This window comes from Apium graveolens, chromosome 7 (genome assembly GCF_009905375.1).
Source record: "Apium graveolens cultivar Ventura chromosome 7, ASM990537v1, whole genome shotgun sequence".
In the NCBI taxonomy this organism is placed as follows: domain Eukaryota; kingdom Viridiplantae; phylum Streptophyta; class Magnoliopsida; order Apiales; family Apiaceae; genus Apium; species Apium graveolens.
Window position 1 is genome coordinate 79,842,029 of NC_133653.1, and position 15,614 is coordinate 79,857,642.

Here is a 15,614-nt window from a genome sequence, read left to right on the forward strand (position 1 = left end):
GATCTGAAAACTAAACATGAAACATATTAGACATTACATCTCAAATATATCTAACAAAGCCTGTCAGAAAGGAAAAATGAAAAGATCAAGTCACAAGTCAAAAACTGTGAATTCAATAAGTGCACCATTGCAAGTTATTCACATGGACTTGTTTGGGCCAGTAAATGTCTTATCAATTTCAAGGAACAAATATGCACTTGTGATGGTGGATGATTTCTCAAGATACACTTGGGTAAAGTTTATGCACTCTAAATATGAGACTCCACACATCATAATTGAGCACATAAAGAATATAGAAAAACAGGCTGAAGATCAAAACGGGGTAAAGAGATTGAGAAGTGATAATGGAACAGAATTCATAAATGCAATATTAAGTGAATTCTGCAAAAATAAAGGCATTGTTCAACAGTTCTCTGCTGCTAGAACACCTCAACAAATTGGGGTAGTTGAAAGAAAGAATAGAACATTGGTAGAGGCTGCTAGAACAATGCTGCAAGATGCCAAGTTGCCAACAAGTTTTTAGGAAGAAGCTGTTAACACTGCATGCTACACTCAAAATAGATATCTCTTTAACAAGGCTCATGGAAAATCACCTTACTCAATCATGTCTAAGAGAAAGCCTACTGTAAAACATCTTCATGTGTTTAGAAGCAAGTGTATAAAAGACAACTCTGAATATGTGGGAAAATTTGACTCAAAGGTTTTTGAAGCAATTTTTCTGGGATATTCATTGGAGAGAACTGCCTACAAGGTCTATGTGATTGATTAAAAGAAGATTATGGAAATCATAGATGGGACTTTTGATGATGACAAGTGTCCATGCTTGGAATGCCTTGATGAAAATGAAACTGAAGCCCTTGCATTTGAAAACCTCAACATTAATAGTGATTCTGATGGGGAAGATGGAGTTAATGCACAACAGATGATGAATGAAGAGACTACTGAACATGAAAATCGTGGAAATGGAAGCTCATCTCAAACACCTGATTTAACAGCACAGACTCAGGGGGAGAAAGAGAAGAAGGATCTACAAGTCATACCAATGATAAAGAAAATGATGAAGGCACAAGTCAATAAACTCACACAAGGAAGTGGGATAGAAGTCACACTAGAGAAGCAATTATTGGTGACCCTACTGCTGGTGTGAGAACTAGAAGTGTAACTACTAATGAGTGCCTACATGCATGCTTTTTGTCTCAAGTAGAGCCTAAGAAAACTGAAGAAGCTCTAATGGATCCTGATTGGATATCTGCAATGCAAGAAGAGCTTAATCAGTTTGAAAGAAATAAAGTTTAGGAGCTAGTTCTTGCACAAAAGAATAGAAGTGTAATTGGAAAAATGGGTGTTCAGGAACAAGATGGATGAAAAAGGTTTAGTTTAGGGCTGTAATTCGGGCCGAGCTGATCGCGAGCAGCTCGAACTCGAACTCATTTATGACGACCTGGCTCGGCTCGATAATTTATACGAGTCGAGCTCGAACCAAGTTTTATGCCCGTTTATTTATACGAGTCAAGCCGAGTACACTCGAGACTCGAATTCAACTCGACTCGAACTCGAAAGTTCGACTCGGCTCGACTCGAACCCGAACTCGTTTTAAAAAACATATAATTTGTAAAAAAAAATTACATACTTGCATATCAAAAATTTAATTCCTGACTTCTTGGTTCTTGACTTCCTGCCATTGCACAATATGATTATACAGTCACAAACAATGCAAAAGTCCAAGCATCTTAGTGCTTCTAGAACAAGAAAATTAAATAAATCCATATTACAAGTTTCCAGTTAAATGTATCTGTAAAATTCACATTATAATTGCTAAGAGGGAAGCTACTATATATTCATCATTCATCAAGTGCACTGCATATTCAGCATTTGTCCTCCAGGTGGCAGTCAGGATAAAAGCAAAACCAAGGTCTAAGGACCATCAAAAAATAGTAGCAACATGCACTCTGCAGAAGAAAAAAAGAGAAAATTAAATCTAGCTGGTAGCTACTAATAATTGGATGATGTATTTTAATAATACTTTTACATTTTAATTGAGAATCATGTTTATTTTATACAAACCTTGATCTTGTAATGTAGTCAGTAGATAGAATACTACCTAGACAGGTAAAACTATCTCCACAGGTTTCAAATCTTTTTTCTAAGAAAAAACATTTGAAGATAAATTAGTCAATAATAGTCATATAACAATATTTCCATGTCTCAGGTCCCAAATTTGTAAAAATTAAAGTACTGAATGTGAAGAGATTGGGTTAGTTTTTTACCTGACTTGATTTCTTTAATCCATAAATTTCACTTGCCCAATCAGCTCCACCTAGCAACATCTCTACGGTTTCAGTTTTTAAACATGATCGATGTGGCTCAATAACTCAGCTTCTGGCACTAAAAGTAGCCTCTGATGCAACAGTACTAAGAGGAACAGCTAATATGTCACGGGCCATTCGTGATAATATAGGATATTTAGCACTATTCCCTTTCCACCATGACAGAGCATCAAACTATTTTGCTGAGGACTCATCAAGAATAAAAATGCCCTCTGATAAGTAATCATCTAATTCAGATTTGACAGGTTCAAGAGCAGCCCCACTTTCACGAATAAAAGCCGCATACTCACTCATACCAGCTGGAATTTCTTTATCATCAGAACAATTATATTTATCAGAGGAAGAAATCTGACTAGAATCTGGTGTCAACCCTTTTATTTTAGAATCTTCGGCAACATACTCTTGATACAAATCATGTAAGACAGCATTCAAATTTGCCAATTTTTGTTCACTTTGACCTTCTAGGGGATAAATAACCGGGAAACAATAACTAAGAAGCTTTAATTTAAATCTCGAATCTATCACAACCCCTATAGACATCATCAAGTTACTCTCGCCCCAATATTTATCAAAATTTTCCTTCATTGCATTAGCCATATCCCTCATATACAAATTTGAGTCCCCCACCTTTTTATCTATCAATTCTTTCACCCTTTTGAGTTTCGAAAGAAATAAGTTCGAAGTTGGGTATTGGCTTCCTGAAACTATTTTAGTGGCACCTTCAAATATGTGTAATAATGAGCAAACATGACTAACTTTTTCCCAATCTTCTTCACTCTGAACATATTCATTAAAAGCTCTATCCCAAAGTGCAAACCTAGGAAACACATCTTTAAACTGAAGGGTAGCATACAACATGTAATACGTGTAATTCCATCTGGTGGAAACATCCAGAATTAACTTCTTTGATTTCAGTTGCAATAACTTAACTATTTCAGCAAATTTAATTAGACGACCTTCTGAAGCACAAACATATTTTACCTCATCCCTAATTCTATTAACAATCAGATTAATAGGCTTGAGTCCATCATGAACACAAAGATTTAAAATATGCGCGCAACATCGCACATGAAATAACTTTCCATCAACAGGTAACTGTCTTAAATTTCAAAGACTAAAGGAATCTTTCAAAGTCCTAATAGCTACATCAATAGCCTTAGCATTATCAACAGTTACGGTACCAATTTTATCTTCAATTCCCCAATCAAGCAGAGATTTATACAACGAATCAGCAACGATATATCCAGAATGAGGAGGGGGGACATTACAAAAGTTAAGAACCCTTGAATTTAGCTTCCAATCTATGTATATCCAGTGCGCAGTGATTACCATATATCCTAGCTTTTGATGGGAATAAGTCCACATATCAGTAGTTATATTAATCTTCTGGGCAGACTTAAACTTCTCCTTCAATTTCGTATGTGGTGTTACAATCACCTTTTAATGTTCCCCTGGTTATCTTTTGGTATAAAGGTGTTGCGGTTCTCATAATTTCATTAAACATAAAACTTTCGACATGCATAAAAGGTACCTCATTAATCAGAATATAATGAGATACCTTTTCTCTCATAAGTGCATGATCATATTTAAAAGAAGCAAGCTTTACCTCATCAGTAGAACCTCCTCTATGAAATTGAAGTTGTGTTTGTAAAGTGCCACCATGTTCCTTTAAACATTTTTCCAAATGTCTCTTCATCGTGGAAGTCGAAGAACTGTCACTTTTTAAAAACTCTTTACCACATAACTTGCATCTCGAACCTTTTTTAGTACCATCCTTAAACTCTACCGTATAATTCCAAACACTGGATGTTTTTTCCTTCCTTTTTTCTGGTAGGGCTTGTCACTCCTAGGCTGCTCAGAGCTCTCCTTTTCAAATTCTTTTTCTATTCTTTGCGAAGTTGTAATTGTGTCTTTATCACTAACAGCAGGCTTAGTAGGCTTTTTAGACAACAATGATAATTCTTCTTGTTCACAATCATCTTCTGAGAGAGATTCATCCGCACAACTTCGAATTGTCATTTGACTTTCATCAATATAAGGTGCAGTGGGTGGAAAAATCTCATCATTGCGAGTTTTCCTCTTCTTGGTATTATTTAATTCGTCCATAATACCTTTTTCCCCTGCATCATAATATCAGGAAAAGAATATGTGAGCCAATGTAAAATTGACAAATAAAATCTGATTTAAAATCCCCGAAAGCTGACTTAATCTTACAAATCAAAAACATATGACAAACAATTAAAACTGTAAGTTATATTCTATATAAGAATCTAATATGCATCCCCATTAAGATAAAAAGGAGTTTTTTATAAGGCTATGACAAACAGAAAATGGGAGTTGCCCAGCATTAACCGACATATAAATTAACAAAAAGGAAAGTGAGAAAACAAATAAACCGTAAATTATCTATATAAGAATCCAATATGCATCCCCATTAAGAACAAGAGGAAGTTTTCAAAAAAGTGACCTTAACAATCAAAAGTGAATTTTAAATTCTACAAGTAAATCTAAACGTTATCCTATTAAGGTAATGACTAATGAGGGAGTTCCTTTGTAAAGACTAAGTATCACTTAACATCTACTTGCTTGCTAATAAAAATTCTCCAAAACACAGGGACTCCAGACTTTCCCAAACCACTAGTACTGGGAAATTATTTCCTAATTTTACTTGAAAATTACATACATCTCAATGACAACAGCAAAGGATGCCAAGTCGGTAATCACAACTATTTTTAAAACACATCTGCTTCACATGAAAATATGCATACTATTTCGCCTAATTTTGGACCTTCATTTAAAGCCCTTATTTAAATCAGCAACTCAACTCTAATTTTACGAACAAATAAAAAGGTAAAAGTAGCACCTCAATTCAAAAAACCAATCAACATTTCCATCAACTAGATCCGATACCCCGTAAATACTAGTAATAACAATATTTTCATATAAACTCCACACAAATCAGGTGTTACACACATAATTAACTTAATTTCATAGCTTAAGAGCTAATTAAAGTACATGTGATTATAACCCCTTCAAGTGACCCCACAACAGTATCAAAAAAGTAATACTAAATAAATCAAAACATTACAAAAAGATGGAAGCTTTTTGTCAAATTAAACAAGGTCAAGGATAATTGGTTAAAGCATAAGCATATACTCAAATGTCAAATACCCAATCCTAATAAAATGACTACATACGCATGTATGTGTAGATACAGACAGTCAAGAAAAACTAAAAAGTAATGAATAACAAAAGGAAAGCAATTAATCAAATATGAGTATTAACTTGTGGCTAATAAAAGTAAGGAATCTCAACTGCATATATTAACTTGTGGCTGTATCGAAGATATATTGAATATTTGAATCTATTGTTTGTATAAACATAGTCTAATTCAGCAAACGAAATAAAAGTAATAGATTGTTAGCTCTTTGATAACAATAGAACTGGATTTGGATAACAATAGAACTAGTTTAAGTCTAGCCCACAGTTTTTAAAGCCCAGCTCATTATATTATTACACACACATTACACATTATATTATTACACACACATTACACATTATATTGATTAAAAAGTAATAAAGTTCATTTTTTTACTTTTTAATCAATATAATGTGTAATGTGTGTGTAATAATATAATGAGCTGGGCTTTAAAAACTGTGGGCTAGACTTAAACTTTTGAATTTGGGTTGTAGATTACTTTGAATTTAATCGAGTAACCCGACTCGACTCGTTAAGGTCCGGCTCGTTATAACTCATGAGTCGGCTCGACCCGGCTCATCCGATAACCGAGTCGAGTTTGGCAGAAAATATTGGCTCGAATAGGATTACCGAGCCGGCTCGCCCGGCTCGTTTCACTTTGACTCGAATTGTGCCCGACTCGAAACTCGGCTCGCTCGGCCCAGATTACAACCCTAGTTTAGTTACCAGAAACAAAGCAAGGTTGGTTGCAAAAGGATACACACGGGAAGAAGGAATTGATTATGATGAAACTTTTGCTCCAGTTGCAAGCCTTGAAGCAATAAGAAATTTTCTAGCATTTGCTACACATTCAAATTTTAAAGTGTATCAAAAAGATGTTAAGAGTGCCTTCCTAAATGGTGAGCTAGAAGAAGAAGTACATGTGCAACAGCCATCCGGCTTTGAAGATCCAGAATTTCCAAATTTTGTGTACAAGTTACTCAAGGCTCTATATGGACTAAAGCAGGCACCTAGAGCTTGGTATGATACATTGTCAGAATTCCTACTTAAACATGGTTTTACTAGAGGTACCATAGACAAGACTCTCTTCTACAAAAACCATGGTGATGATATGATCCTAGTTCAGATTTATGTAGAATGAATATAAAATGAGCATGATGGGGGAATTAAGTTACTTTCTTGGACTTCAAGTTAGTCAAAGAAGTGATGGAATCTTCATCAGCCAAACTAAGTATGTCAAAGATTTATTGAAGAAGTTTGGTATGGTTGATTGTTAACCTGCATCTACACCTATGTCTACAGCAACAAAGTTGGATGAAGATAAAAAGGGCAAAAGTGTAGATATTTCAAGCTATAGAGGGATGATTGGATCATTACTTTACTTAATTGCAAGTAGACCAGACATCATATTTGCAACATGTCTATGTGCAAAATTTCAAGCCAATCCAAAAGAATCACATTTGATGGCTGTTAAGAGGATTTTTAGATACTTAAAGGGGACTCCAAACTTGGGATTATGGTATCCTAAGGGAACTGGTTTTGAAGCTATTGGCTACACAGATGCAGATTTTGCTGGATGCAGGGTTGACAGAAAGAGTACTAGTGGAAGCTATCAGTTTCTTGGACAAAGACTTGTATCCTGGTATAGCAAAAAACAACAATCTGTGTCAACTTCTACAGCAGAAGCTGAATACATAGCTGTAGGAAGTTGTTGTGCTCAAGTTCTTTGGATTAGAAATCAGCTAATGGACTATGGCATAGTGTTACACAAAATTCCAATTATGTGTGACAATACTAGTGCTATATATATAGTGGCTAATCCAGTTAATCATTCTAGAACAAAGCACATTGATGTAAGGTACCATTTTATTAGAGAACATGCTACAAATGGTACCATTGAGATTATTTTTGTTCCAACAAAAAAACAATTAGCTGACATTTTTACTAAACCATTGGATGAAGCAACTTTCACTAGACTTGTAGGTGAAATTGGAATGCTTAATTCTTCATCCTAAGGCAAAAACTCAGCTAATGTGTTGCAGCAGATTAACTTCTAATAAATCAAAAGTAATTTGATTTAACTGGAAATTAACTAAAATATGAACTATTAATATTTCAGAAATCTTTGCATATTTATTTTTTAAAAACAAATCTAGCTTGGAATTTTTCAAATTCTAAGAAAACTGCCTAAATGTTAATTTACATCTTCAATATGTAAAATTAACACAAGGCAGAATCAAATTGATCAAAAGTATATAGAGAACTAAGTTCTCGATAAGTCTAACTGACTTATCGACAAGTCATTTTAAGACTTATCGAGTGACTTCTCAATAAGCATTATTATACTTATCGATAAGTCATTGTAGAGTTCTCTAGTAGTGTTAAATTACAGAATTCTCTACAAGTATCTTAATAGATTTATAGATAACTCAGAACTAAAATAATTCAATTCAATAAATTATTTTAGTAAAATACTTTTAGCAAAATTATTCTAATTTTATTTTGAATTTATTCAAATAAAAATTGGAATCAAATTCAGTCCAATTCTGGACAAACTGGGTATTTATTTGACATCTCGATAAGTCAATTTTTTATTCTCTATAAGAGTAATTTAAAATGACTTCTCGATATGTAATTCATTTTCAAATTGACTTCTCGATAAGTATAACCCAAACGTCTATTTTGACTTTTCGATAAGTCATTTGCTTTTAATATAAATACCCAGACATCTCGATACATATACATACTTACATCTTTCGAGAACTAAAGTGACCTAGCTTTTCAATCCTGTTAGTCCCTTAACAATATAGCAAGAATTACAGAAGGGGGGTTGAATGGAATTCTTGAACCTTTTTCTCGAAATAAAAATGTTCAACTCGAATATAGATATAAGTGTTTTGATTAGCACAATGCGGAATAGAAACTTAATTGAATTAAAACATAAGTAATTAAAAACAAGAGTCTTTAAAAAGTTTCTGATGGATTTAAACAATTCCACCAGAGATATATATTATATATCGAGAGGACTCTGTGTGCAAGAATGCTCACAGCTGCTTACAAATTGAACTGCTGAGAATACAGGGAAATGCTAATAATTCTGCTTGCAAAGATTTCTCTGTTTTTGTTTCTCAACAACTTGTTTTTCTATTTGCTACATTCTTGGTTTATATATTACCAAGATTACAAAGTCAAAAAGACTGAATAAATATAAAAACTATCAGTCTTAAGCTTTGCTGTTTTCGTCCTTTATTACCCAGTTAATGGGCTTCCACAGTAGATTTGTATACATCTCGACGGTTGTGCTCAGCTTTCACTGTTCAACTGCTGTTTAAATTTTTTATATGATCATTCGTTGGATTCTATGAACATCCGTTGGATATATGATCATCCGTCGATGGCTTCATTGATCATCCGTCGACTGCTATATTAAAAATCCGTTGATAGTCATTTGATCATCCGTCGATGGCTTTGTTAATCATCCGTTGGTAGCTATTTTGGCACTTGACTTCATTTCACTTATGCAGAATTACAAGACATCATTTATATACAATTAATCAACCTACTCTGCATATCTAGTTAAAGTCAACATGACTTATAGGCTACTACAGAATCTATACAAAGATGTATACAGAATTATGCTACAGACTTATTATTACATAAGCTACTCACTCGATGGATAATTAGTGAACATCCGTCGGGACTATAACGAGTTATCCATCGGGACTATCATTCTTATCCTTCGAGTGCTATATTATTTCACTAAGTAAAATCTACTTAGATGTTTTGTTTATGAAATCATCAAGTACACAACATATGCACAACAATCTCCCCCAATTTATGTCTACTGGAATTGTAGCCATAAATTAAGAGATACTTGATGATAACAAAACATCCTAAACATACAGCTGTAAAGATAAGCAGATAATACTGAAAGTGCTTCAAATAATCAAAATGTACAAGGTTTGGCTCATAGTCATTTTCAAGATGCTCCTCTAGCCTGAGCAGATTTTTCTAGTTTCTTGAAGGTCTGGATCTTCTTCCAAGCTTTCTGTTGTTTTCATCAATCTGATTTTGGAGTTGCCTATGGAATTCCAGTTCATCAGATTCTGAGAGATCTAGCTTTTCTTGCATTTCCAGGAGAGTCTCATTGCTATAGATACTCAATTGGACTTCTAACCTGAAGGATCTTCTCACACCTTTGTCATCTATGAACTCCATCAGCCAGTAGGGCCTTAGATACACTCTTCTCCCTGTGTATAGGATGATTAGAGTCTTTGGGAGTGCATCTTTAGCTCTAATACTCCTTAGTTCTTCAATCTTCTTTAATACTAGTCTTCTTGCAGTTACATTGAACCCAAAGTTCTTCTTGAAGGATGAATAAACTTTAATCAGTACAGCTTGGCTTTCTTGAAGAATCCTGTGAAGTGGCCACTGAATCTCCCTTCCTCCTTTGTACTTGAGCACTAACCTTTCAGGTAGGTTCCTGTATGCATCAATTCCCCTCACTTCATCCAGTTCATCCAGATAAAGATTTAGATCTGAAAATTCTTTGATGTCACACAAGTACAAGTAGTCTCCCCTGTTGACTTTGGGTTGAGCTTTAACTACTGATTTGGATTTGAGAGGTGACAGCTTTACTTTCTTGACTGCCATTGACTTTGTCCTTTTTGGCTTGCTAAGGATTGGTAAGCTGAAGTTAGGAATTGGTATATTATCCCACTCTATTGGCTCATCCTTTGGCACAATAGGTTCACCATGAATATTCCTGTAGGGATCCACCACCCTTATGTCTTCAAATACCACAGAGGGCTTTGATGCTTGGGTTGAAGCTGGTGTGGGTTCCTTAGGAAATTGATCTTCCAATTCCTTGTCAACAATATCCAGTTTCCTTTTTGTTCTTCTAGCCAATTCTTTCTTCCTTGGGGATTTCTTTTGTTCTTCAATTTTCTTCTTTGATTCAGCAGCTTCAGATGGTTGAGAGGGAATTTGTTGAGATGAATTCACAGCCTGTAGCTTGGCCAAGATAGCAATCTGCTCTTTCTTTTGTTTAGTCTTCTTTGCATCTACAGCAGCTTGCTTATTTTCCTGCTTTAATCTGGCTTTTTCTTCTCTCTTTGCTTGAGCAAATTGTGGATGTCCAGCTACCACACAAATTTCCTTTCCATTTCTGAATATCTTAGCAATTCTCCTTTTTGAAGCTGAATCAGCTGGATCTTTATAGAAGACAATTGATCTTGACAGAAGCTTCTTCTCATCAGGTTTGGGTGTCTCATACACAGTGTCCAAGGGGTTCTTCAAAGATGATTTTGGATAATTTGCCCTTGGTTTAAGAATTGTTTCAGCCTTTGGAGACTTGATGCAGGAAGATTATCCTCTTTCCAGATAATTCATGCTCATCTCATTCACACTTATTTGCTTGACTTGAGAGTGATGGATGGCTGACTTAACTGGCTCCTTGACAAATTCAAACTTTTTTTGTATCTCCTCATCAATCTTCTCCCAGTTGATCAAACTTAACTTTCCTTTTTCAGCAACTCTCAAGTTTGTTGCTGCTGCTTTAATTAGATCTATACCATCTGCGACTGCTGGCTTGGAGACAGTAATTGAAGGTACAATTATTTTGCTGATTTGAACTTGAAGTTTCTCCCCCTCAGTTGGTTCTCTCTCCCCCTTTTTGTTATCATCAAGTTGAGGAGTTAGACCTTGTGCTTTAGCCAGTTGCATGAGAAGATTTGTCTGAGTCTGTTGATTTTGAAGAAGGGTAGCCACTGAATTCTCAATAACTTGAACTCTATCTTCCAGCTTGGTCAGCTTCTTTTCAGAATCTGATTCTCTCCTCAGTCTTAGTAATAGATCCTGCATGGTACCATATGGCATGACTGAATCCAGCTTCTCAGAATTATAGGTCTTCAATTCAGCTATATCCTTTTTGAGTTCATCCACACTCAGATTCTGTCTTAATTGTTGGATCTTCATGAGATGTAGAGAGTCGAGGTGAGCTTGAAGAATAGCCTTGGTACCAGCATCTGAAGTTTCTTGAAGGGCCTTTTGAATAGCCATAACTTGCTTAACCAAAGATACACCAAATTGTCCTGGTGTAGATTCCTTTGTCCATGCCCATTCAGGTAAATTTGAAACAGAACTTGGGCCTTCATCTCCCCCTAAGTTCATGCTTCCATCCAAAGAAACAGAGTCATCATCATTAGAATTTACTTCAAATTCTTCAGATGGCTCACCAGCTTGAGAAGGCATCCTATTGACAGCAGCTTTATCTCTTTAAAGAGATTCTGAGGTGTGTACTAAGTTCAAAGTCTGTTCTGCCTCCACATTGCCCTGAGCAGCCAACAGTTGATAGGCTGACACAGGGTGAGTAAAAGTGTCAGCATCCAAGGAAATGTTATCAATTACAGCTTTGTAATGTTGCTGAAATTATCTTTCCTTTTCAGCATCATCCACAATCATTGACTCACTAGCAATGGATGGATCCACCCTTATGGCTTCTGTACCTGCTTTTCTCTCATAATCTCTCTTTTGTTGCATTAGGGTCTCACCCTGGCTCCCCACCCTCACACCCTCACCTTCACCTACTAAGGTGGAACTCCTCTCACTCACTTTTGCCACTCCTGAATAAATGGATTGCTGATTTTCACTCTTTTCCTCTCCTTTTGCCTAGGAGCAACCCAGCCTCTCACTCAATACACTCTCCTCTCTCAGTCCTAAGAGTGACTGTACAACCACTAAATCTTCTGCACTTGAAATAATTGAAGTTTGAAGTTGTGCAGAGATACTCGACGGATAAATGATATCCGTCGAGTGAGTGGTAATGCTATCCGACGGATAACTGTTGTTAGGCTTATCCGTCGGGATACAATCACTACTTGACGGATGAGCAATATCCATCGAGAGAGTAGAAATGAATGAGGTGGGAAGAGAAACTATTGTTGACTCTGTGTTGATTGAAGATATTTAGGGCACAGATGTCACAATAGAATCTGAAAGAATTGGCATGTGAGCCAACAAATCATCTAAAAGATGATGCTCACTTGCACTAGATTTTGGCTTCCCCAACAGAGTTAAAGAAGGGGAATCAGGAATTGAAGTGTTTATCATATCCACTTCCAGAGAGTTTGTTGGTGAGTATGGTGTTTCAGATGTTTCTATAAATAGAGATTTTGGCTGTGACTCCACATTTATTGGAGCCACATCAAACTAAATTTGAGAGAGTGCATGGACTGTGTCTTTAGCACCAGTTTGCACTGTGTGTGCTCTGTGCATCCCCAGAGGTTTTAGATTTCTTCTTTCTTGTGTAAGTTTGGGGTGAGCTTGTGTCCCTAACCCTTTTGGCCTGTGCTCTTGGCTGAGAGCTTTGTTCAATAACTGCATCCTTTTGGGAAGATGTAGCTAGAAGTGAGCTTTATCCTTTTTAAGCACTGCAGTTTGTTGGGAAACTACAGTGTGGCTAGGCTGGGATTCACTCAACTCTCCATCCTTATTCTTGGGGCACATCCATATGATGGTTGGCTCTGTTCAAGTCTGTAATGAGTCTTCTCTCTTGAACCCAACAAGTCAGTTTGTTGTTTGGGTTCTCAAGTACAATCTCTTGACATAGATGGTTAGCCAATAACATAAAAAATCTAGCATAATACACATTCTTTCCTCTTTTAGCTAACTCACCTAGTTTAAAACCTAACTCAAACAAGACAAGGTCACTGAAATTGTAAAATTTATCTGTAACTAGCATGTATAGCATGTTAAGCATGGAAATGTTCACAGAATCAAAATTACTGACTTTTCAAGAGAAAACCTTAGTAACTACATCACACATGAAACTCCACTCCTTCCTAAGACCCATTCTTCTAATATCACTCAGTTTAGAAGTAGGAAGTGCATAATTCATGGAATTAAGCATATTGATAATATCAGTGTCAGTGTGTGGTGAAGTCATATTATTCAAGAATTTTGAAACATGCTTTTATCACATCACTATTGATACAGAATTCATTACCTTTGATGGTTAGAGTGATGGTCTTGTCAGTAGAGTTGTAGATTGCAGTGGTCCACATCTCTTCAATAACTTCACAGAAGATTGTGGGTGACTCCAGCATGGCGTAATTTAGCTTGCAGTTCTTCACAAAGTCCATCATCTTGTGATAGTCCTCTGATTGCTGAATACCCTTATTGACCAATGCAGTGAAGTTGTTCTTCTCATAAATGAACCCAGTTTGAGACATAATCTTTACTACAGGTGCCATTGTTAGAGAATGAAAGCTTGAAGAGAAAGATAATATTTGCTTGAGAAAGAATGAAATAACAGCAGTTGAATTTGAGAATGATAAAAGAAAATAATTGGAATGAAATAAGCTTTTATACTATCGCAAAAATAACTGACAACAATAATAAAGAAAAGTAAATTAACCAATAGAAATTGCCTAAAATAGCCGTTTAAAAGTAAACTGTAAAAATTTCACCCATTATCCGTCGTGTAATGCTTACAAATTGTAAGTATACTCGATGGATAATGTTCAGGGAATTAACGGCTGAGATTTAGACAATTCGACCGATGAGGATAAACTGATATCCGTCGAGTCATAAAGTATTCCAGAAAAATAATTGACTTTTATTAGCAAGTAGTATATCGACGGATGACTAAACTCGATGGATAAGGGTCATCCGTCGAGATACAAATTTTGACTTATCCAAAATTTCATCCAATACTTAAAAATCAACTAAATTTCTGGCTACATTACAACTTGCAAAATAACTCAGATAAATTTAAGAGTAATTAAGCATACCTAACTCACTTACCAACCTTGAAAAGGTGGATTCATCCAGTGGCTTGGTAAAGATATCTGCAAGTTGCTTCTCACTTGGAACAAAATGTAACTCCACAGTACCATTCATTACATGTTCCCTTATGAAATGGTACTTGATATCTATGTGCTTTGTCCTTGAATGTTGCACTGGATTTTCAGTGATGGCAATTGCACTTGTGTTATCACAGAAAATAGGAATCCTTTCAACTTGCAAACCATAATCTAGCAATTGATTTTTCATCCATAAAATCTGTGCACAGCAACTGCCAGCAGCAATATATTCAGCTTCAGCTGTAGAAGTAGAAACTGAATTTTGCTTTTTACTGAACCAGGACACAAGCTTGTTTCCTAGAAATTGACAGGTTCTTGTTGTGCTCTTTCTATCAATTCTACAACCTGCATAATCTGCATCTGAATAACCAGTTAGATCAAAGCCAGAATCTCTAGGGTACCAAATGCCAAGTTTTGGTGTTCCCTTGAGATATCTGAAAATTCTTTTAATAGATATCAAGTGAGATTCTCTAGGATCAGCCTGAAATCTAGCACATAAACAAGTAGCAAACATTATATCTGGCCTACTAGCTGTTAAGTACAGAAGTGAGCCAACCATGCCCCTATAACTTGAAATATCCACAGACTTTTCAGTAGTGTTTAATTCAAGCTTAGTTGATGTGGCCATGGGAGTTTTTGCAGATGTGCAATCCATTAGATCAAACTTCTTTAAGAGATCAAAAATATATTTAGGTTGACTAATGAATATTCCATCACTAACTTGCTTAACTTGCAAACCAAGAAAGTAAGTTAGTTCTCCCATCATACTCATTTCATACTTACTTTGCATCAATTTGGCAAACTTTTTGCAAAGTTTCTCATCTGTAGAGCCAAAAATAATATCATCTACATAAATTTGAACAAGTATACTAGAGCCATTAACATTTCTGAAAAATAAAGTTTTATCTACAGTACCTCTTGTGAAATGATTTTCCAAAAGGAACTTTGATAAAGTGTCATACCAGGCTCTAGGTGCTTGCTTCAGTCCATAAAGTGCTTTCAGTAGATAATAGACATATTCTGGAAAATTTGAATCTTCAAAACCAGGAGGTTGACTAACATACACTTCTTCCTCCAAATCTCCATTTAGAAAGGCACTTTTGACATCCATTTGATAGACCTTGAAATTGGCATGGGCTGCATAGGCTAAGAAGATTCTGATGGCTTCAAGTCTTGCAACAGGAGCAAAAGTTTCATCAAAATCTATTCCTTCTTGCTGACAAT

The 15,614-nt window shown here is 35.6% G+C and overlaps 1 protein-coding gene across 1 annotated transcript; it reads right to left on the reverse strand.

Moving 5' to 3' along the window:
* Positions 1 to 2,501: 2,501 nt before the first annotated feature.
* On the reverse strand, positions 2,502 to 3,185 carry LOC141673780 (zinc finger BED domain-containing protein RICESLEEPER 2-like). The gene has a single exon (XM_074480520.1). The coding sequence runs from the start codon at positions 3,183 to 3,185 to the stop codon at positions 2,502 to 2,504; it is 684 nt and encodes a 227-aa protein (XP_074336621.1).
* Positions 3,186 to 15,614: the final 12,429 nt, after the last annotated feature.

What these genes read in the sequence shown, in the direction of transcription:
- LOC141673780 (XM_074480520.1), bottom strand. Translation starts at nt 3,185, where the DNA reads ATGTTGTATGCTACCCTTCAGTTTAAAGATGTGTTTCCTAGGTTTGCA.